Source organism: Mobula birostris, chromosome 25 (assembly GCF_030028105.1).
Source record: "Mobula birostris isolate sMobBir1 chromosome 25, sMobBir1.hap1, whole genome shotgun sequence".
Classification (NCBI taxonomy): Eukaryota; Metazoa; Chordata; class Chondrichthyes; order Myliobatiformes; family Myliobatidae; genus Mobula; species Mobula birostris.
The window spans coordinates 56,464,998-56,489,594 of NC_092394.1; the positions used below are offsets into that span (position 1 = coordinate 56,464,998).

The 24,597-nt window shown below is 43.0% G+C and overlaps 1 protein-coding gene across 1 annotated transcript in view; it reads left to right on the plus strand.

Annotated features, from left to right (window-relative positions):
- Positions 1 to 24,597, plus strand: part of LOC140187912 (breakpoint cluster region protein) — a 446,198-nt gene that overhangs the window by 334,583 nt on the left and 87,018 nt on the right. The window contains exons 17-18 of the mRNA XM_072243771.1: positions 11,532 to 11,591; positions 19,420 to 19,529. Of these exons, the coding sequence (XP_072099872.1) occupies positions 11,532 to 11,591; positions 19,420 to 19,529 (170 nt within the window). The remainder of the gene's footprint in view (positions 1 to 11,531; positions 11,592 to 19,419; positions 19,530 to 24,597) is intronic.

Sequence of the window (24,597 nt, forward strand, 5' to 3'; positions counted from 1 at the left end):
TTCATCCTCTCATTTCATCCTCTCATTCCATCCTGTTATTCTCTTTCACTCCAACGAGAAAAGCCCTAGCTTGCGCAATCTCTTGTCATAAAACTTGCTCTGCACCCTCTCTAAAGTCTCTACATCCTTCATATATTGAGACGACCAGAAGTGAACCTGATAGTGTGGTCTAACCAGGGTTTTATAGAGCTACAACATTATCTCATGGCCCTTGAATTGAACCTCTCACCTGCTGAAGGCTAACACACCATACGTCTTATTAACAACGCTATCAACTTGCGTGGAACCTTAAAAGATTACTGTGTCCATAGATCCCTCAACTCACTTCTCATGGTAACCTAGGATATATCCCATCTGACCCTGGGGACTTATCTATCCTAGTCACCAATTCAAAACCTCTTTCCTTTATTTAGAGATAGAATTTTTTTCAAAGAATCCAGTTTCCCAGATTACTTATATTAAGTAGAACCTTATTTCCAGAGAAAGACACAAGACCATAAGACATAGGAGCAAAATTAGGCCACTGTACCCATTGAGCCTGCTCCACCATTCCTTCATGGCTGACTTATTATCCTTCTCAATTGCATTCTTCTGCCTTTTCCCCTTAACCTTTAACACCCTGACTAATCAGGCACCTGTTAACCTCCACTTTAAATACATCCAGTGACTTGGCCTCCACAGCCGTCTGTGGTAACGAATTCCACAGATTCACTACCTCTGGCTAAAGAAATTCCTGCTCATCTCTGTTCTAAATGGACATCCCTCTATTCTGAGGCTGCACCTTCTGGTCCTAGACTCCCCCACTATAGAAACATCCTCTTCACATCCACACTATCTAGGCCTTCCAATATTCTTTTAAGTTGCAATGAGATTCCTCCTCATTCTTCAGAACTCCAGTGAGTAGAGGTCCAGAGCCATCAAATGCTCATATGCTAACCTTTCATTCCTAAAATCATTCTCGTGAATCTCCCCTGGATGCTGTCCAGTGTCAGCACGTCTTTTCATAGATAAGGAGCCCAAAAGTGCGGTCTAGCAACGCCTTATAAAGCCTCAGCATGACACCTTTGCTCTTGTATCCTAGCCTTCTCAAAATAAAAGCTAACAGTGCATTTACCTTCCTTACCAACTCAACCTGCAAGTTAACCTTTAGGAAATCCTGTAAAACAACTCTCAAGTCCCTTTGCACAGCTGATATTTGAATTTTCCTGTTTACAAAATAGTGTACACTTTTATTTCTTCTGCTAAAGTGCATGACCATATACTTCCCTGCACTTTGTTCCATCTGCCACTTCTTTGCCCATTCTCCCAATTTGTCCAAGTCCTTCTGCAGATTCCATGCTTCCTCAGCACTACTTGCCCTTCCACCTATCTTCATATCATCCACAACTTGGCCACAAAACCATCAATTCCGTCATCCAAATCGTTGACATACTATATAACGTGGCAAAGAAGCGGTCCCAACACTGACCACTGTGGAACACCACTAGACACCGGCAGCCAGTCAGAAAGAGCCCCCTTTGCCCCCATACTTTGTCTCCTGCCAATAACCAATCTTCTATCTGTGCTATTATCTTTACTGTAATACCATGGACTCTTATCTTGTTTAGCAGTTTGAAGTTCAGCAGCTTGTCAAGGGCCTTCTGAAAATCCATGTAAACAACATCAACAACCCACTAAGAATTCCAACAGATTTGTCAGGCAAGATTTTCCCTTAAGGAAATTGTGCTGATTTTCACCCATTCTATCATCTGCCTCCAAGTACCCTAAAACTTCATCTTAAACAATCGACTGTTAACATCTTTCCAACCACTGAGGTCAGGCTAACTGGCCTACAATTTCCTTTCTTCTGCCTCCCTCCCTTCTTGAAGAGTGGAGTGACACTTGCAATTTTACATTCCTCCGAAACTATTCAAGAATCTGGTGATTCTTGAAAGATCATTACTAATGCCTCCAGAATCTCTTCAGCTACCTCTTTCAGAACCTGGGGTGTAGTCCATCTGGTCCTGGTGATGGTGAATCCATCAGACCTTTCAGATCCCAAGCACCTCCTCCTTAGTTATAGCAACTACACTCACTTCTGCCCCCTGCTACTCTCAAATTTCTGGCATACTGCTAGTATCTTCCACAGCGGAGACTGATGCAAAATACTTCAAAGGTACATTTAATGTCAGAGAAATGTATACAATATACATCCTGAAATGCTTTTTTTTTGCAACCATCCACAAAAAACAGAGGAATGCCCCCAAAGAATGAATGACAATTAAATGTTAGAACCCCAAAGTCCCCCCCAGCTCCTCTCCCTCCTGCACGTAAGCAGCAGCAAGCAATGATCCCCACTCCTCCAGCAAAAAAAAGCATCAGTGCCCACCACCGAGCACTCAAGTGTGCAGCAAAGACACAGACTTGCAGTACTCCAAAGACTACTTGCTCACTCTGTATTTGACATACCACATGCACTCTCTCCCCCTAACAAGGGAGAAAGAGATGTCTCTGTTTCACAGTGAGAAGGGAGACATAACAGACAACTCGCTGGTTTATAATGTTAAAATCCGTTGCGCCACTTTGTCCAAGCTCTGTGCCCAAAGACCTCAGGTCTCTGGGCACACAGCCGTAGATCTTCCGATTCCCACGTCGACACACAGATCTCCTGCCATGACACCGACCTTCGATCCGTCTGTCTCCAGAGCCACGAAATCTTGGACCTCTGTAGGCAAGCAAAGCTCTTAGCCCGCGCCCTTGGCAAGTCAAATAATGGCCAGTCGTGAAACCCCGAGAGCGGGTCCCATTCCCACAAAGAACTGAAGTAAGCGTGTAACTCCAGGTAGGGATTTTCAATAAAACCTGAAAGGGGAAAATAGAGATATTAAAGATGGAAATAGAGCTGATTCCAAAGATGCAAGCAAAGGAGTTGCCATTAGGTGCCATTGACTCTCCTAAGCTTCTCCTCCTTTATTATGTTTGTCTGCCATATCTTTGATCCCCCATTACTACCTCTCCAGCATTATTTTCCAGTGGTCCAATATCCACTCTCTCCTCTTTTGCTCTTTATACAAAGGGAAAACATTTGAAGAAATTCCCACACAGAAAAACAAAGTCAATTTCTGGAGGGATTAATTAGATGGCACAACTGAATCCAGGGGCGGACCATAGATGTGTTGAATTGAGGAGAAGTTTGTATTTAATCTTCCAGCTCTGCACTGAACATGGATGGTGTTTGCAACCTAGGTGAAAAAAGAGTAAATGAACACAAGTGGATTTTTCTCCTCATTTTGATTCCTGTTCATTTGTAACTTTTCCTATCTTTTTCAGCTGGTTTTAGATTTGAAGGGTCTGTGACAATGTGGGATGGACAGTAAATGCTGCTTGACCAGATCCCAAAGCATGAATAAATAACAAAAGGGAGTTTCAAAGTACTCCCTTTATCAAAGAATATATACATTATACAACCTTGATATTTGTTTGCTTACAGGCAGCCACAATGCAAGAAACCCAAAAGAACCCAATTTTTAAAAAATAATAAAATAAAGATCAGCACGTGATAGGGAAAAAAAACACAAACCATGCAAACAATAGAAGCAAGTAACAACTTTCCGAGCCAAAATAAGTCCTTAGGTCTGAACCCCAGAGCAGCCTGGAGTAGGCCCAAAGCCTAGGTATAAGTTTGTCATAGTGGGTATGGAGCACAGCAGCTGGGGCAGTCTTCATAGCTTCAGCACCACAGAGAGGGGAGTGAACATTGCAGGAGAGCAAGCAAAATTGGCACTCGCCTTCGATCCCAACACCCTATCTTTTCAGTCTATTTTAGACCAGCATTTGAATTGTCCAAACAGCGTATTGTTCCTTGCACTCGAACTTGGACACCACTGCAGCAAAAGGCTCTGGGCCTGAACCACGCCAACCAGTGACTCACTCCAGGTCCAGAATTCGCTGCCCAGCTCGAAGCTGCATAATTTCTCCATATCAGCTCGGCACCCAGAACGATCCAACCTCACACTCAGGCCAGTTGTACAGACATTGAAACTCCTCTGCCTTGACTTCTGCTCTCCGAATGGCTCAGTCCATCTGTGTTGATTCTGCAACGTACCAGCACAGTTCATACCTCGAATTCACTTCGCCTTGGCTCACCTCTTCATTGGTAGCGGTGATAATTTACCACAAGTTACTTCAGGAAAGGTATTATTAGTGCAACACACATAAAAGTTGCTTGAATTTCCAGCATCTGCAGAATTCCTGTTGTTAAGGTATTATTAGTAATGTTTTTAGTCGCATTTCTTGCCTTTTGAACTACCAGTGAGCTGTCACACATGTTCGGTAGTACCATCTTAAACCGGAGTTGTGGCTGTTTTGTGAAGTTGGTCAACAAAGAATGCTGAGATTTTAGTGCCTTTAAAATTCTTCAATACTTACACAACCAGATTTTTTTTTGAAATACAACTGGGTATTCAGAAATGGGACGGTAGCAACCTGAGACACATCTTCTTCGACGCATGCTTGCAATTCCTCTCCCACCATGTGCACATCCCTACTTCATTTATACATGGGCCATCGGGGCGGAATATTATTTCTGATCAGCTCTGTGGTTTTGATTGACTGTGCAGATGCATGGAATACAGGTAGCAAAGGTAGGAAGAAGTATGGAAACTCTTAATGAATACCTTGCTTCAGTATTCACCAGTGAGCGGGTCCTTGACGAATGTGAAGGTAGCATAGAACAGGCTGATATGTTGGAATGCGTCAATGTTAACAAAGAGGATGTGCTGGTACTTTTGAAACACATTAGGATAGATAAGTCCCTGGAGCTGAAGAGGATATACCCCAGGTTACTACAGGAAGAGAATGCTACGCATTTGCCGATGATTTTTGTGTCCTCACATGCCACATGAGGAATACCAGAAGACTGGAGGGTGGCAAATGTTATTGCTTTGTTCAAGGAAAGCAAAGGAGATAATCCGTGAAATTAAGAGACCAGTGGTAGGCAAAGTATTGGAGAGGATTCTTAGAGACAGGATTAACGAGCATCTGGAGAAACATAGTCTGATTAGGGATAGACAACATGGATTAGTGAGTGGCAGGTCATGCCTCACGAGTCTGATTGAATTCTTTGAGGACATATGGTGTATATGGATTTTAGTAAGGTGCTTGATAAGGTTCACCTTGGTAGGATTATTCAAAAAGTAGGCATGAGATCCAGGGAAATGTCTGTGTGAATACAGAATTGACTTGCCTATAGAAGGCAGAGGGTGGTAGTAGATGGAGCATATTCTACCTGGAGGTCAGTGACCAGTGGTATTCTGCTGGGATATGTTCTGGGACCCCTGCTGTTTGCGATTTTTTTATAAGTGGTTGGATGAGAAAGTAGAAGGGTGGCTTAGTAAGTTTGAAGATAACAAAGGTTAGTGGTGGTGAGGATTGTGTGAAAGGTTGTCGTAGGTTATAACAGGACATTGGTAGGATGCAGAGCTGGGTTTAAGAAGTTGCAGTTTGTTCAACTTGGAGAACTGTGAAGTGGTACACTTTGGAAGGACAACCTTGAAGCCAGAATACTGGGTTAATGCCAGAGTTCTTAGAAATGTGGAAGAACAGAGGAATCTTGGGGTCTACGTCCATAGATCCTTCAAAGTTGCCATGCAAGTTGATAGGATTGTTAAGAAGGCTTATGATGTGTTGGTCTTCATTAGTTGGAGAATTGAGTTAAAGAGCTGCAAGGTAATGTTACAGCTCCATAAACCCTAGTTAGACCACACTTGGAATATTAGGGTCATTTCTGGTCCCCTCCTTATAGGAAGGATGTGAAAGCTTTAGAGAGGGCACAGAGGAGGTTTATCAGGATGAAATATAGATTAAAGAACATGTCTTATGAGAGTCGAATAAGTGAGCTAGGGATTTTCTCTTTAGATGAGAGGTGCAAGATGGCGCTAGTGAACACAACAACGTTCTGCAGACTAGGAACAATACTGCTAACTATGCCTGTTCTGAATTACTGTCACTGCAATCTGCAGCATGTAATTTCACTTTGAACTATGTATTTTTAAATCAAGTTAATGAACAACAGATTTCATGACTTTCAGAAGGACTAGGTGGAGTTAACTCACAAGCAAGCAGGTACAGCACCTTTAAGTGGATGAAGGTTCTTTGTCATGGATGGAAGTGGGGACTCCAAGCCAGACTGAAAAGCAGAGGAATGAGGCTCCATCTACCCAGAATCTTGTTAGCAAAAAAATCCAGATGTTGGAGAACAAAACTGAGGAGCTGAGGTCAAGATTGGTGTATTGCAGGGAAATGAGAAATTGTTGTGTTCTGTGTTTTACTGAGATATGGCTTACTCAGTGTATGCCAGATATGGTGATCAGACCTGAAGGCTTCGAAATACACAGGATGAACCAAACTGCTGAATCAGAAAAAGCAAAATTGGAGGTACATGTTTCGTGATAAACTCTCTGTGTTGCTCCAATGTGGCAGTTTTGTCAAACTCGTGTTGCCCTGACCTTGGAACACCTAACAATCAAATGCCATCCATTCTATTTACCAAGGGAGTTCTCCTCCGTGATCCTGACCGCAATTTACATACCACCAGTGGCCAACTATAATTAAGCGCTTGAGATACTGTATGATGGCATCACCAAACAAGAAACAGTCCATCCTAACACATTTCATATCATAATCACAGATTTCAATCAGGCTTGTTTGAAGAAACGTCTTCCCAGTTATCATCAGCATATAACCTATAGCACCAGAAATCCTAATATACTAGACCATTGCTATAATAATACAAGGAATGCCTACTGTTCCATACCCAGACTGCATTTTGGGAAGTCTGATCACTTGGCTTCTACTACCTGCATAGAGGCAGAGGCTAATGAGCAAGGCTCCAGAGATTAGCACAACAAAAAGAGTTGGCCACGGGAAGCAGAGGAGTGGCTGTGGGATTGCTTTGAGTCAATGGACTGGGCCATGTTCAAGGACTCATCTGTGGATCTAAATGCGTACACCACAATTGTCATTGACTTTATAAAAACAATTGTAGATGAATGTGTCCCCACAAAATCATTCAGTCTTCCCAAAATTGAAGCCCTAGATAAACCTGAGATCTACAATTTGCTGAGGACCAGATCGGAGGCACTCAAGCCTGACAACCAAGTAAGTTACAGAAGATCCAGGTACGATCTCCGGAAAGTTATCTCATGGATGAAGTGGCAATTCCGGACTAAAATTAAATCAATGAAAGACGCTCAACTGTTGTAGCAGGGCTTGAATGCTATCACCTCTATAAAGTAAAATCAAGAAAAATAGGTGATTACAGGGCTTCACTTCCAGAGGAGCTTAATGCCTTCTATACTTGCTTTGACCGTCAAAATATGGAGAACCATCACAAACTTCCACACCCCACAATAATCCTGTGATTTCAGTCTCGACATGCGAGCATCTTTCAGGAGGGTGAACCCACGGAATACATCCGGCCCAACTGGCTGGTATGCTCACTGAGATCTTTAACCACTGGCTTTGGCAGTCTGAGCTACCCACCTTCCTAAGACAAATGTGGTAACTTGCCTCAGTGACTATCGTCCAGTAGCACTTACATCCATGGTGATGAAGTGTTTTGAAAGGTTGGTGATGAAACATATCAATTCCTACTTGAGGAGTAACTTGGATCCACTTCATTTAGCCTATCGGCACAACAGATCCATAGCTGATACCATCTCATTGGCTCTTCAATCAACCCTGGAACATCTGGACAGCAAAGATACTGTCAGCAATGTCATCAAGACCAAGGAGCTGATTATTGGTTTCAGGAGGAGGAAACCAGAAGTCCATGAGCCAGTCCTCATCAGGGGATTAGAGGTGGAGAGGGTCAACAACTTTAAATTCCTCAGTGTTATCATTTCGGAGCACTTGTCATAGTCCCAGCACACAAGCGCAATTACGAAGAAAGCATGGCAGCACCCCTACTTCCTTAGGAGTTTGTGAAGCTTCGACATGACATCTAAAACTTTGACAAACTTCTGTAGATATGTGGTGGAGAGTATATTGACCTGGCTGCATCACAATCTGGTAAGGAAATACCAATGACCTTCAATGAAAAATCCTACAAAGAGTAGTGGATATGGCACAGTCCACCACGGGTAAAACCCCTCCCTACCATTGAGCACGTCTACATGGAGCGTTGTTACAGAAATGCCACATCCATCATCAGGGACGCCCCCCCCCCGCCCCACCACCCAGGTCATACGCTCTTCTTGCTACTGCCATCAGGAAGAAGCTACAGGTGCCTGAAGACTCAGACCATGAGGTTCAGGAACAGGTATTACCCCTCAACCATCAGCCTCTTGAACCAAAGAGGATAACTTCACTCAATGTCACTTGCTCCATCACTGAACTGTTCCCACAATCTATAAACTCACTTTGAAGGACTCTTCATCTCATGTTCTGGATTTTTATTGCTTATTTATTCATTATTATTTCCTTCGTTTTGTATTTACAGAGTTTATTGTTTTTTTGCGCACTGGTTGTATGCCCAGTCGGTGCGGTCTTTCATTGTTTCTATTCTGGTTATTGGACTTATTGACTAAGCCCACAGGAAATTTATCACAGTTCTATATAGTGCCATTTACTGTGCCTATAAAAAGTACTCAGCCCCCTTGGAAGTTCTCATGTTTTATTGTTTTACAACATTGAATCAGATGGATTTCATTTGGTTTTTTTGACACTAATCAACAGAAAAGGCTCTTTCCTGTCAAAGTGAAAACACATTTCTATACATTGGTCTAAATTTATTACAATTATTAAACACAAAATAATTGATTGCATAATTACTCACCCCCTTCTAGTCAATATTTAGTAGATGCACCTTTAGCAGCAATTGCAGCCTTGAGTCTGTGTGGATAGGTCTCGATCAGCATTGCACATCTGGACACTGCAATCTTTCCCCGTTTTTCTGTACAAAACTGCTCAAGGTCTGTCGGATTACGTGGGGATTGTGGGTGAACAGCCCTTTTCAAGTCCAGCCACAAATTCTCAATTGGATCGAGGTCTGGACTGTGACTTGGCCACTCCTGGACATTAACTTTGTTGTTTTTAAGCCATTCCTGAGTAGCGTTGGTTTTATGCTTGGGGTCATTGTCTTGCTGCAAAACAAATCTTCTCCCAAGTCGCAGTTCTCTCGCAGACTGCATCAGGTTTTTCTTCAGGATTTCCTTGTATTTTGCTGCATTCATTTTACCCTCTACCTTCACAAGCCTTCCAGGGCCTGCTGCAGTGAAACATCCCCACAGCATGATGCAGCCACCACCATGTTTCACGGTGTTTTTGATAATGTGTGGTGTTTAGCTTACGCCAAACATAACGTTTAGTCTGATGGCCAAAAAGCTCAATTCTGTTTTCATCAGACCATAGAACCTTTTTCCAGCTGACGTCAGAGTCTCCCACATGCCTTCTGGCAAACACTGAGATTTCATGTGAGTTTTTTTTCCAACAGTGGCTTTCTCTTTGCCAGTGTCCCATAAAGCTGCCACTGGTGAAGCACCCAAGCAACAGGTGTTGTACGTGCGGACTCTCCCATCTCAGCCACTGAAGCTTGTAACTCCCCCAGAGTTCTCTTCTTGCGCACACACTCAGTTTCTGAGGACGGCCTGCTCTAGGCAGATTTACAGCTCTGCCATATTGTTTCCATTTCTTGATGATTGATTTAACTGTACTCCAAGGGATTTTCAGTGACTTGGACATTTTCTTGTATCCATTTCCTGACTGGTGCTTTTCAATAACATTTTCACGGAGTTGCTTGGAGTGTTCTTTTGTCTTCATGGTGTAGTTTTTGCCAGGATACTGACTCACCAGCAGTTGGACCACCTTCTTCATCTTCTGACCTTTAATGGCAGTCAGCAATCCAACTTAAAGGTGCACTACCGCCACCAACTGGAGTGTGGTGTAGAGAGTTGGGAAATAAAACCCCTACATCATCATCGGATCTGACAGACAACCATCGCGCTGCCATGTTCTTTTGATTGACTGTAAACGAAGAAAATTAGCACAGACCTACAGTGCAGATAATGGACTGCCTTCAGAGTTAGAATCAGAATCAGGTTTATTATCACCGGCATGTGACGTGAAATTTGTTAACTTAGCAGCAGCAGTTCAATGCAATACATAATATAGAGGAGAAAAAATAATAAATAAAGTAAAACATAATAATAAACAAACAAGTAAATCTATTACGTATATTTAGTAGATTTTTAAAAATGCCTTCATACAATGCTTTTGACAATTTTATCCTCCATATCTTCACTTACATTGTAATATTCAAGCTGATTGTCGAAACTTTCAAATTCATACTTCCTAACTTGTTAAAGTAGTGAAATCATTTTGTTTTCACTCCTAGCTGCTTTTGCTATCTCTAAGCCTGAATGTTTGAAACTTCAGTGAGCAAAACAATTCTAAATTGTCTTACTGCTTATTTCTCACCAACTATCTGTGACAAAAATCACTGCTGTTTGAATGCAAATAAGTATGCAACTGAGGCTGTTTAAAAACTGTTGACTCTAAGCACAGTGTAGGGTCTAATGGCCACACAAATTCACACACCTGATGTTAGTTAGAAGCTGTTCAGCAAAAGTCTTCTGTTCCAATTAAACGGCATAATGCACTAAAGAAATGAAGGGAATGCCAGCTATGTTCTCGATTAGTTTTTGTTCTTTAAGAGTTGTCTCAAATAAGTGGCTGTCTGAACTAACCGGAATCGTGTGTGTGTGTGTGTGTGTGTATATATATACACACACATACATATATAAAAAGCAAATTTTGCACTGTGCACCAACATGTCTTGGATCTCCTGTGCTTTAACGTTCTGAACCTGCATACCATGCAATACCTTGTCTAACACTTTACTGAGTCCCTAACTTCATCTTGCCCTTTGGTTGTCTTCTTTTTGATAGACATTCTTAGGCTGTTTTTGACCCTGACTCCCGGCGGGGGGCGGGGGAGGGGGCAACACACTACTTTGGAGAACTGCTCTTGGCCACAGGAACACCTGTTTGTCCCTGTTGATTACTCTATCATTACTACACTTCTTGAATATGTCATTCCCTGCTGTACATCAGAGCTGGACGTAGAGCCACCGATTGTCCATAGCAGTGTACCTGTTAGAGAGGAATTGTGACATGGGACTCCTAAACTGTAGGCTGCCCTTCCTGGCAATTTACCATCCTTTCTTTGGCTGAACCTGTGGAGTAACCACCTCCTCTATAATACTCTCTGCCTTCTTTTCATGTTTTAATGCTTACATGATGAAGAAACACAGATACAATCACAGGTCACAAACACACACATACAATCACATATACCACACTCACACGAAAACTCATTCTCCCTCCTCCTCCTCCTCTCCCCCCTCCTCCTCCTCTCCCCCCCCATCTGCCCCAAACTCACTCTCTCTCCCTCTCCTTTTCCCTCTACCACTCCCTCCACCTCTTTACTCAAGCGCGAGCACACAGACACACACAATTTAAATGGGGTAAATAAAGCTCTTGTCTATTTTACAGCTGGAGCCACAAGCATTACAAGATAAGGACTGGCAGAGAACTGTCATAGGAATGAATGGGGTAAGTTGAAATGTTAAGCTGTGGCACCAAGATCATTTATGTATTTCGCCATCAAAAATACTAGTGTTTGTTTGGAGCATGATGAAGTCAAGGGTATAATCAGATCACTGATTTGCACATCCATAGCAGATTAGGTAGATTTAATTCACTTGTTAAATTCATTCACATTAAGGGAGTATGAAGTAGCTTCCTGCTGAGAAGTGTACCATCAGAGGTTAAGAAGTGGAATAGTACAGCAAACAATCTAAGAAACAAAAAGCAGAAAATAAATAGAGAAGCTGAGGAAATATAAAAATGGTGATCTATATAAAACTAACTCAAAAAGGATGTCTGAAGCAGTGAAAGCAGAATCAAAGAGAGGGCGGGCCGCGTTGAGACAGGTGGACAGTTTGAAGGAGGCTTAGAATCAGAATTAGAATCAAGTAAACTTAAAAGATAATTTTATGAGCAACACTCACAAAATGCTGGAGGAACTCAGCAGGCCAGGCAGCGTCTATGCAAAAGATTACAGGGGACACTTCAGGCCAAGACCCTTCAGCAGGATAATTTTACATGGTTTCCTAACATAGTGAAGCTCAGGGGATACTACCACTATCAGCAAACAAAACGTTAGTGTACTGAAGGAGGCTGTTTGGTTCATCGTGCTTGTGCTGAATTTCAGTAAAACCAGTTGCTTCAGCCCCATATCCCTGTATGTTTCTGTGATATACTGGAGGAACATTGTATCATTTCTTAATGCATGCATTACTAAATGACAATAAAAGAGGACTGCGTGTCCTCATAATCTAATCTAATCTACTCCTCAAGCACGTGTCAGATTATTGTTTGATAATATTGTAGAATTGGTTTTCAATAACAGAACATAAAAAGCACATTGATCTTGCCCTTGGCCCACCATGTCTGTACAGACATTATGCCAAACTAAACTAAACTAATCCTACCTGCCTTGGTCGTTATCCCTCTATTCCTGCCTTTCCATGAACCTATACAAAGGAATGTTGAACATTGCCATTGTATTAATTTCTCTATCTAGACATTGCCTTGCAGGCACCTACTACTCTCAGTGGAACAAAAACATGCCTTATATATCTCCTTTAAACTTTCTGCTAAAGTCAGTGCCCTCTACATTAGATGTTTTCTTCTAAGATAAAAGAATGTGGCTACAAAAGATCTACAAATGTGGCCTTATCAAAGTTTCATACAGCTTCAGACTTGTATACTCAATGCAGGCATGCATGCTTTACACCTTCTTTATCATCAATCCACTTGTGTTCCCACTTTCGGGGTGCTACAGACATAGACTCCAAGATCCCTTCACACATCAAACATAAATTAGAACAGAGAAATCTATGGCACATTACCGGCCCTTTGGCCCACAATGTTGTGCCGACCATGTAACCCTACTCTAGAAACTGGTAAGAATTTCCCTACCACATAGCCCTCTATTTTTCTAAATTCCATGTACCTATCTAAGTGTCTCTTAAAAGACCCTATTGTATCTGCCTCTACCACCATCGCTGGCAGTGCATTCCACTCACCCACCATTCTGTGTGTGAAAAACTTACCCCTGACATCCCCTGTACCTACTTCCAAGCAAGGATACGAAGGCTGACGCCCTCTCCCGGCAGTTCGACGGATCTGAGGACAATGCCGATCTAGAGCCCATTCTTCCTCGCTCGTGTATCACTGCTCCAGTGATCTGGGGAACAGAGGCAGAGGTAAGGGCCGCCCAACAATCAGATCCAGGCCCGGATGGGGGACCTCCCATCCGGCTGTTTGTCCCTGCTGCGATGCGTTCCAAAGTGTTGGAATGGGGTCACTCCTCCTGTCTGGCTGGACATCCGGGAATTCAACGGACTCAGGCATTTATAAAGAGACAATTTTGGTGGCCATCTATGTCCCAGGATGTCCACAACTTTGTATCTGCCTGTCCCGCCCGCGCTGGGAACAAGACATCATGCCAGCATCCTGCGGGTCTGTTATATGCACTGCCTGTGCCCCACCGCCCGTGGTCCCACCTCTCAGTAGATTTCATCACTGGTCTGCCCCAGTCTAATGGAAACACCACCACTTTGGTCGTTGTGGATTGATTTTCCAAGGCTGCCCACTTCATTGCCCTCCCCAAACTCCCATCGGCTCGTGGGACTGCCACACTCATGGTTCAACATGTGTTCAGGTTCCATGGTTTTCCTCAAGACATAGTGTCTGATCATGGACCACAGTTCACTTCCCGCTCTTGGAAGGCTTTCTGCTCTCTTGTAGGAGCCATGGCCAGCCTCTCGTCTGGCTTCCACCCCCAATCTAATGGCCCGACTGAGAGAGTGAACCAGGAGTTGGAGACAACCCTGCACTGTCTTGCCTCTTCCAACCCCATGTCCTGGAGCTCCCAATGGGTTTGGGCAGAGATTGCCTACAATAACCTCCAGTCGTCCTCCACTGGTATGTCTCCCTTTGAATGCCAGAGGGGATTCCAGCCCCCACTCTTCCCTGATCAGGAGATCGACGTAAGGGTTCCTGCTGCTGAACAGCTGATCCAGTGCTACAAGCGCACCTGGAGACGAGCCAGGGCTTCTCTGCTGCACGCCCAGAAACAACATGCCTGGCAGGCTGATCGACTCCATCGACAGGTAAGGCCATTCAAGCCAGGAGAGGAGGTCTGGTTGGCGTCAAGGGATTTTCTCCTGAAAGTCGAGAACTGGAAATTGGCAACGCGCTATGTGGGACTGTTTGTAGTGAAAAAGGCTGTCAACAAGGTGTCCTTTAGATTGCGTCTACCAGCATCACTGAAGATCCACCCAGTATTCCATGTTTCCCAGCTCAAGCTGGTTATCTCTCCCCTGGCCCCAGTCACCCCACCTCTCCCTCCTCCCCACCTGGTAGATGGTTCCCTTGTCTAAACTATGTGGCACCTCCTAGCATCTCTCTGGGTACGTGGTAAGGTCCAGTACCTTGTGGACTGGGAAAGGTATGGCCCAGAAGAACGTGCTTGGATCTCGGTGAAGGACATCTTGGACAAATTGCTGATCCAGGACTTCCAGTGGACACAGGTCTGTGGCACCTCAGGGGCTGCACCTAGAGAGTGGGGCCCTGTCACAACCACAGATTCCGCAGCGCAGTAAATACGGCAATTGCGCTTGTGAATTTGCACGTGTCAGCTAATTATTATCTAATTGTGATTGTATTTAACTCCATACTTGTCTTCGTAGTGCTTGTCACGACTTGGACAGAACACAGCAAAGCTTTGCTGCCCGTTTGCTTCCGGCCTTCCCTGAGAAATTGGACTTTCAAGTCAACTGACTATACCTAATCAGATTCTGTCTCTTCAAATGCTCATAAATCCTGCCTCTCAGGATCTTCTCCAACATCTGAAGTAAAACTCAATAGTCTATAATTTCTCTGGTTATCTCTACTCCCTTTCTTGAACAAGGGAACAACATTTGCAACCCTCCAATCTTCTGGTACTTCTCCCGTCCCTATTGATGATGCAAGCATCATCGTCCGTGGCTCAGCAATCTGCTCCCTCATTTCCTATTGATGTACCATGGGGATTTATCTCATCCAGACCTGGCGACTTATCTAACTTAATGCTTTTTAAAAGCTCGGGCACATCTTCTTTCTTAATGTCTATATGCTCAAGTGTTTCAGTCTGCTGTAAGTCATACCCACAATTGCTAAGGTCCTTTTCTCTGGTGAATACTGAAGCAAAGTATTCATTAAGTACCTCTGCTACCTCTTTCGGCTCCATGCACATGTTTCCACTATCGCAACTGATTTGTCCTATCCTCGCACGGCCCATCCTCTTGCTCATCACATACTTGTCGAATGCCATAGGGTTTTCCTTAATCCTGCTCGCCAAGGCCTTGTCATGGCCCCTTCTAGCTCTCTAATTTCATTCTTGAGCTCCTTACTGGCACACTTGTAATTTTCTAGAGCTCTAATAGTACCTAGTTTCTTGAACCTTTCGTAAGCTTTTCTTTTCTTCTTAACTAGATTTTCTACATCCTTTGTACACCATGATTCTTTTACTCTACCACCCTTTCCCTGCCTCAATGGAACATACCTATGCAGAATACCATGCAAATGTTCCCTGAATATTTGCCACATTTCTGCCATGCATTTCCCTGAGAACATCTGCTCCCAAGTTCCTGCCTAATAGCATCATATTTCCCTGTACTGCAATTAAATGTTTTCCCAATTTGTCTGATCCTATCCATCTCCAGCACTATGGTAAAAGAGATAGAGTTGTGATCAGTACATCCAAAATGCTCTCCCACCAAGAAATCTGACACCTGACCAGGTTCATTTCCCAGTACCAGAATAAGTACAGTTTCTCCTCTAGTTGTCTTATCTACATATTGTGTCAGGAATCCTTCCTGAACACACCTGACAAAATCCCCCATCCAAACCCCTTGCTGTAAGGAGATGCCAGTCAATATTCGGAAAGTTAAAATCACCCATCACAACAACTCTATTATTATTGCACCGTTCCAGAATCTGCCTCCCTCTCTGTCTCTGTTACTATTGGGGGGGTATATAAAAACCATCCAGTAGAGGTATTGCACCCTTCCTGTTTATGACTTCCACCCACACTGACTCAGTAGACAATCCCTCTATGACTTCCTTTCCTGATGCGGCCTTCTATATATTGGTGAGACCCGACACAGGCTGGGAGACCGTTTCGCTGAACACCTATGCTCTGTCTGCCAGAGAAAGCAGTATCTTCCAGTGGCCACACATTTTGATTCCACGTCCCATTCCCATTCCCATTCTCATTCTCATTCTCATTCTGATATGTCTATCCACGGCCTCCTCTACTGTCAAGATGAAGCCACACTCAGGTTGGAGGAACAATACCTTATATTCTGTCTGGGTAGCCTCTAACCTGATGGCATGAACATTGACTTCTCTAACTTCCGTTAATGCCCCACCTCCCCTTCATACCCCATCCTTTGTTTATTTATTTGTTTGTTTATTTATTATTTTCTTTCCCCCTTTTTCCCCCTTTTTTCTCCCTCTGTCCCTCTCACTATAACTTGCCCATCCTCTGGGTTTTGCCCCCCCTCCCTTTCTTTCTCCCTAGGCCTCCCTTCCCATGATCCTCTCCCTTCTCCAGCCTCATATCCCTTTTGCCAATCAACTTTCCAGCTCTTAGCTCCATCCCTCCCCCTCCTGTCTTCTCCTATCATTTTGAATCTCCCCCTCCCCCCCACACTTCCAAATCTCTTACTATCTCTTCTTTCAGTTAGTCCTGACGAAGGGTCTCGGCCTGAAACGTTGACTGTACCTCTTCCTAGAGATGCTGCCTGGCCTGCTGCGTTCACCAGCATTTTTTGTGTGTGTTACCCTTCTTACCTGCTTCTTTGGCCTCAGCCTCTCCTCATTGAAGCCTCTTGAGTCAACGCCTCTAATTTCCTACTCTGATGATAGCTGCTCCGCTAGACTTATCTCTCTTTTATGTTTTAAAAAATAAGAAAAACCCCCACGCAAGGAGAAAGAACTCACCACGTTTGGTGGGGCTCCACTTGCCTTCTGCTGCTGCCAATGCCTCTGAAATTGGAGGAACGTTTCAGATCCACGCAAAAACAAGTTTTTCTTTACCTCCCTTTTCATTGTTTAGCAAATGATTTTGAAGTCCTGACCTTGTGTTATGTACTCACCAAACACAATTATTGCTATCTCATTACCTATAACTGTACATTTTGTCATATCCTAACCAATATTGTTACTGGGAGATCACTCCTAATGTTTCCAGCTTCCTTTATAACCGAAGCTCCTTTATCCCTTCGATATTAAGGCCTTTGAAAAGTTAAAATGAAGGGTAACCTTCCTCTTTTAACCTTTTGAAGGCTTTAACGTATTTTCTGAAGTATAATATCCAGACCTGTCAACAATAAATTTCTACCACGTATAGTTCCAAATAATCTTTGTTTTTAACTGTCTGATCGCTTGAACTTTTCAATATCATACCATTTAGTTAAGGCTGATGAACTTCTTAAGTGGTTCAAGTACTGTTTCCTTAGTTAAATCAAACCTAAAATCATGATGTGGATTTAGCATATTGTCCACGAAAGATTAAAAATCAAGTACTAACTTTATTTGTCAGATATACATTGAAACATACAGTGAAATGTGGTGTTTGTGTCAAACCAAATAAGTGAGGGTTGTGCTAGGCCGCCTACAAGTGTCATAACAATTTGGACATCAACATAACATTGTCCAGCACTCACGAACCCTAACCATATGTCTTTGGTTTATTGGAGGAAACTCACATGGTCACGGGAAAAATGTACAAACTCCTTACAGGTAGTGACGGGAATTCAGTGAGGCTCTGTAAAGCAATGCGCTAACTGTAGGTTCAGTATCCACATAATGGACTTTGGTAAATATTTATTTTGTTGAGATTGGCGAAGTGAAGAAGAATCTCGCAGTAATTGTGAACAATATAGTAATGATGCAAGGTGCAGTTCTCTGCAGCCATGAGTGTGAGTACTGTAGGCTGTGTTACAAAGCTGCCCACTGCGAATTCAGCCGTTGGGTCTATTTGGGGACTAGTGTCAGCAACAGGACAAATAGAGAGTTTCTGTTAAGGGACGAAGGCAGCTGAATTCTCAATTAAAAAGAAGCACCACAGAGTTTATAGTTGCTGAGCTGCATGCAAATTGGTATTAAGTAAATAAAACCTTAAGAGTTGAACGTGAGGGATGGGTTTCACTTCATAGCTTTGGCACTAGTTTGGGGCAAGGGAAAGCTATTTTTTTGGGACAGCTTATTTTGAAATAGTATGGGATGAGTGCTGAAATGATTTTGGTAACAAAGATGAAATTTCAAATAAGTGAGTGCTAAATTGGAGTGGAGAAATTTAGAAAGATTTGGCGGGTCTGGATGTGAGGCCAAAAGGCCAATTTCCATCCTGTTATACAGGGTAGCATGGTAGTGTAGCAATTAGCATAACACTATTACAGCGCTAGCTGTAAGATTGGTGTTTGATTCCGGCTACTGTCTTTGAGGAGTTTGTACACAACCGGGTGGGCTTCCTGTGGGTGCTCTGGAGAACTGTGCTGGTCTCCAAATGCTCATTGATAAGTCAGGTGTTCCTGCACAAGATGGTCTGACCTCAGACAGGAAGTTCATGCCATGACTGCCTGCTCACTGGCAAAGAGGGTCCTGTGCTACATTGCTTAGAGCTGAACCTCCAGACGTTTATGTAAAAGAGGGACCTCATTTTTCACCAACCCAGACTCCACTGAATAGCTGAAAGCCCAGGATGGGATCGCAATCCTTTGTTTTGGATCAGAGTAGAAGGGAATGTGCCAGAAGGATATAGATGACGATGAGGGTATTACTGTATTATGAAAGGGGAGGTGCAGAGAGTGTGGTGTGTGGGTGGGGATGGGGAACTGTTCTGCAGCCTGATATAAATGTCAAATAATTGCTGCCATTACAATCCTTAAACAAATTGTAATGCATTTCTAAACTATTGTAGTTTAACTCATCCATAGAATTCAATAAAACTATGATCAAGATTGGTGTTTTTGGCCAAATTATAGGGCCTTTGTAATAAAAATACTTGCTACTGGTTGCTAATTGTTAGAACCAATTTCACTGAAGCCTGTGATCCGATTAGTAACATGGTTTACATTTTATTGCTTTCCACTAACCTGAATTTAGGCTCAAGAAATGAGTAAGAACTATAGGCATCCAACCAGGTTGAGCTGCAGAGTTGCCAGAATGGCAACTGTAATAGTTCTTGAAGTACGCAGAATATAATTGAATATCTAAAAGTACTTATGCTCCTGATTACATTTCAATGATTTTATTTTCTTTCTAGATTGAGGTGAAGTTGTCAATGAAATTCACCAGTCGTGAGTTCAGTTTGAAACGATTGCCATCACGAAAGCAAACGGGAGTCTTTGGTGTGAACATTGCAATAGTCACCAAGTAAGTAAGCGGTATACTGTCCCTTGTCAATATATTGTGCAAAGTCAACAAACTTGAGATCCCTGAAAGATCAATGAATAAATGTACTTACCAAATTTTAAAGACTCGTTACATCTTCATTTCCCACACTATGCCATTCGATGACTTCAGTCAGAGAGCCGCTTTTGACCTTCGTAAATTAGATGTGATGAGCAATTTCATCCAGAGCTCCTACTTCTGAACATCATCTAATATACTTTATACTTTATTGTCGCCAAACAATTGATACTATAACATCATCACAGCGATATTTGATTCTGCACTTTGCGCTCCCTGGAGTAAATATTAAAAACTTAAATTATAAATCATAAATAGATAATAGAAAAGGGAAAGTAAGGTAGTGCAAAGAAACCGAGAGGCAGGTCTGGATATTTGGAGGGTACGGCCCAGATCCGGGTCAGGATCCGTTCAGCAGTCTTATCGCAGTTGGAAATAAGCTGTTCCCAAATCTGGCCGCAATATCACATGGCAGCAAGTGTTAACTTTGGACTTCAGATAACAGGCATAAATTACTGTGATGACCACTCTTTGGACCCAATATGTAGAATGACTAGCTGCAAGGAATCAAAATTAAAAGAGGAGAAAGGAAACAAAAGGCACATCCAGCAGTAACTTGAAATAAAGAATCTCGAGCCTCACAGTCATGTTTGGACAAAATGACAGTATGAGGCAGAGATGGATAGTGGTGGTGATCTAACCTCTCACCTAGTGCCATCAGGTACAATATTTTAATGAAATTATAGGCCAGTTAGCCTGAATTCAGTGGTTGGAGTCTATTAGTAAGGATGAGGTTTCAGGGCACTTGGAGGCACATGATAAAATAGGCCAAAATCAGCATGGTTTCCTTAAGTAAAATTCTTGCCAGAAAAATCTGTTGGAATTCTTTGAGGAAATAACAGCAGACAAAGAAGAATCAGTGAATGTTGTTTCTTTAGATTTTCAGAAGGTTTTTGACAAGGTGCCGTATATGAGGCTGCTTAACAAAATAAGAGCCACATGTTTATTAAGGGAAAGATATGTGATGAAGAAGATCAAGTTCGGATCAAGAAGGCAGCGGTAAGAGGCTAAGGATTTCCAGCGAGAAGACATTTTATTTCTCGGAGTAGGAGAGAGGCCAGACTGCGCAGGCGCGTGACGTCAGCCAGTTGAGCGCGAACAGTTTAAAAAGAGGAAGAAAGTTGCAGACTTTTTCTCTTCGGATCAAGAAGACAGCGGTAAGAGGTTAAGGATTTCCAGCGAGAAGACATTTTATTTCTTGGAGTAGGAGAGAGGCCAGACTGCGCAGGCGTGTGACGTCAGCCAGTTGAGCACAAACAGTTTAAAAAGAGGAAGAAAGTTGCAGACTTTTTCTCTTCGGATCAAGACAGTGGTAAGAGGCTAAGGATTTCCAGCGAGAAGACATTTTATTTCTCGGAGTAGGAGAGAGGCCAGAATGCGCAGGTGCATGACGTCAGCCAGTTGAGCGCGAACAGTTTAAAAAGAAAACCGCCATATCCAGCGGGCTGCGGAGTGAGAGGGTGCAGAGTGAAAGGGCTTTGGCTCAACAGGCTTCGGCGGAGACGGGGAGAGGCTTCCTGCGACCGTTCAGTCTCATAGTAACGGAGTAAGTTACAGTTTTTTGGTATTTGGTACAAACAGTAGCAATAGAGGTATGCATCTAGGATTAGTGTTGTGCTTGGAGTGCCAGATGTGGGGACCCTGGGAGACTCCCAGCCTCCCCAAGGATTACATCTGCACCAGGTGCACTGAGATGAGGCTCCTGAAGGACCGTGCTAAGGTGCTGGAGATGGAAATAGATGACCTTCGGCTAATTAGGGAAAGTGAGGAGGTGATAGATACTACCTATAGAGAGGTAGTGGCTAGCACCCCTGTGACAGTCCCCCTCAGAAATTGATATATCGTTTTGGATTCTGTTGAAGAGGCAGACCTGACAGAGGAGGACCACAGTGAACAAGACTCTGGCATTCTGCCCAGTGCCAAAATCAAGAGAGCAAGAAGAAATGCGGTAGTTATAGGGGATTCCATCGTAAGGGAGACGGACAAGAGATTCTGCGAGCCGGGCAAGGATACCCGGATGGTGTGTTGCCTCCCTGGTGCCAAGGTACGGGATGTCTCACATCGATTCCAAAGTATTCTGAGGAGAGAGGGCAAGCAGCCGGAAGTCTTGGTAGATGTTGGTACCAATAACATAGACAGAAAAAGAGAGGAGGTCCTGAAGAAAGATTACTGGGAGCTAGGAAGAAAATTGAAAAGCCGGACCTCCAGAGTAATAATATCAGGATTGCTGCCTGAGCTGCACGCTAATGATGGGAAGAATAGCAAAATTAAGCGGATGAATGTGTGGCTAAGTAACTGGTGCAGGGGGCAGGGTTTCAAATTCTTGAATCATTGAGATCTATTTTGGGGAAGGTATGACTTGTACAAAAAAGATGGATTACACCTGAACTCAAAAGGTACTAATATCCTAGCGGGATTGTTTGATATAGCTGTTAGGGAGGGTTTAAACTAAGTTGGCAAGGGGAAGGAAACCAAGGTGTTAGGATCGAGGAAGAGGAAAATAGAAATAAGTCAAAAATACTGTGCAGCAAAGATGGTAAGAAGGACAGGCCGGTGAATATACAGGATAATTTGCTGCAAAATAGATATATAGCACAAGTGGCAACAGGTACCGATCTAAATGTACTGTACTTAAATGCACACAGCATTAGAAATAAAGTGGATGACCTTGCTGCACAGCTGCAGTTTAAAAGGTATGACATTGTGGCCATCACCGAGTCATGGCTAAATGATGGATGTGATTGGGAGCTGAATATCCCAGGATACACAGTGTACAGGATAGGAAGGTAAGTAAAGGGGGTGGCGTGGCCCTGATGGTAAGTAACGATATCAAATCAATAGAAAGAAGGGACATAGGATCAGAAGAGGTAGAATCCTTATGGGTAGAATTAAGAAATGGCAAGGGTAAAAAGACACTAATAGCAGTTATATACAGGCCTCCAAACAGCAGTTGGGATGTGGACTACAAGTTGCAGATGGAAATAGAAAAAGCGTGTCAGAAGGACAATGTCAAGATAATTATGGGGGATTTTAATATGAAAGTGGATTGGGAAAGTCGGGAAGGTAATGGATCTCAGGAGAGGGAGTTTGTAGAATGCCTACAGGATGGCTTTTTGGAGCAACTTGTGCAGAAGCCCACCAGGGGACTGGCTGTTTTGGATTGGGTGCTGTGTAATGAACCTGAGGCGATTAGGGAGTTGGAGGTAAAGGAACCTCTTGGAAGTAGTGATCATAATATGATTGAGTTCAGTTTTAAATTTGAAAAGGAGAAGCTGGTATCAGGTGTATCGATATTTCAGCGGAACAGGGGAAATTACAGTGGTATGAGAGAGGAACTGGCCCAAGTCAATTGGAAAAGTAAACTAAATGGAGGGACGGCAGAGCAGAATTGGATGAAATTCCTACGAGAAATAAGGAAAATGCAGGAAAAATATATTCCAGGAAAAAAGAAAATCATGAATGAAAAACTAGCACAAAAGTGGCTAACGAGAGAGGTTAAGGCAAAAATAAAAGCAAAAGAAACGGCGTACAAGGAAGCAAAAATTAGTTGGAAAAATGAGGACTGGAAGACCTTTAAAAACTTACAGAAAGAAACTAAGAAAGTCATTAGGAAAGAAAAGATGTATTATGAAAGGAAGTTGGCGATTAACATAAAAAAGGATACTAAGAGTTTTTTTAAATATATGAAGAGTAAAAGAGTGACAAGGGTAGATATAGGACCGATTGAAAATGATGCTGGAGAAATTATAATGGATAACAAAGAGATGGCGGAGGAACTGAATGTGTATTTTGCATCAGTCTTCACAGTGGAAAAGAAGACGTGAGCAATATACCTGATAGCCAGAGGTATCAGGGAATAGAATTAGGTACAGTCAAGATTACTAGAGAGAAAGTGCTTGGGAAGCTAAGTGGACTAAGAATAGATAAGTCTCCCGGCCCGGATGAGGTGCACCCAAGGGTTCTGAAGGAGGTGGCTTTGGAGATTGTGGAAGCATTGGAAATGATCTTTCAGGAATCAATAGACTCTGGCATGGTTCCGGAAGACTGGAAGGTTGCAAATGTAGTTCCGCTATTTAAGAAAGGAAGGAGGCAGCAAAAAGAAAATTACAGACCTATTAGTCTGACATCAGTGGTTAGAAAGATATTGGCAGATGAGATACAATGTTGACAAATGTACGGTTGTACATTTCGGAAGAAGAAATAATCGGGCAGATTATTATTTAGATGGGGAGAAAATTCAAAAATCGGAAGTGCAAAGGGACTTGGGGGTCCTCGTGCAGGATAACCTAAAGGTTAACCACCAGGTTGAATCAGCAGTAAGGAAAGCGAATGCTATGTTGGCATTCATTTCAAGAGGAATAGTGTATAAGAGTAAGGAGGTGTTGATGAGGCTCTATGGGGCAGTAGTGAGACCTCATTTGGAATACTGTGTGCAGTTTTGGGCCCCCTATCTTAGAAAGGATATACTGATGTTGGAGAGAGTTCAGAGAAGATTTACGAGGATGATTCCTGGAATGCAGGGGCTAACATATGAGGAGCGTCTGTTGGCTCTTGGATTGTATTCATTAGAGTATAGAAGAATGAGAGAGGATCTCATAGAAACGTTTCGAATGTTGAAAGGGTTGGACAGAGTAGATGTGGAAAGGTTGTTTCCCTTGGTGGGTGAGTCCAGGACAAGAGGCCATAGTCTTAGAATTAGAGGGCACCCATTTAAAACAGAGATGAGGAGAAATTTTTTTAGCCAGAGGGTCGTGAATTTATGGAATTTGTTGCCACATACAGCTGTAGAGGCCCAATCATCGAGGGTGCTTAAGGAGGAGATTGATAGGAATCTAATTAGTCAGAGTATCAAGGGATATGGGGGAAAAGCCAGAAATTGGAACTAGATGGGTGAATAGTTCAGCTCATGGGGGAGCTGCGGAGCAGACTCGATGGGCCGAATGGCCTACTTCTCCTCTTTTGTCTTGTGATC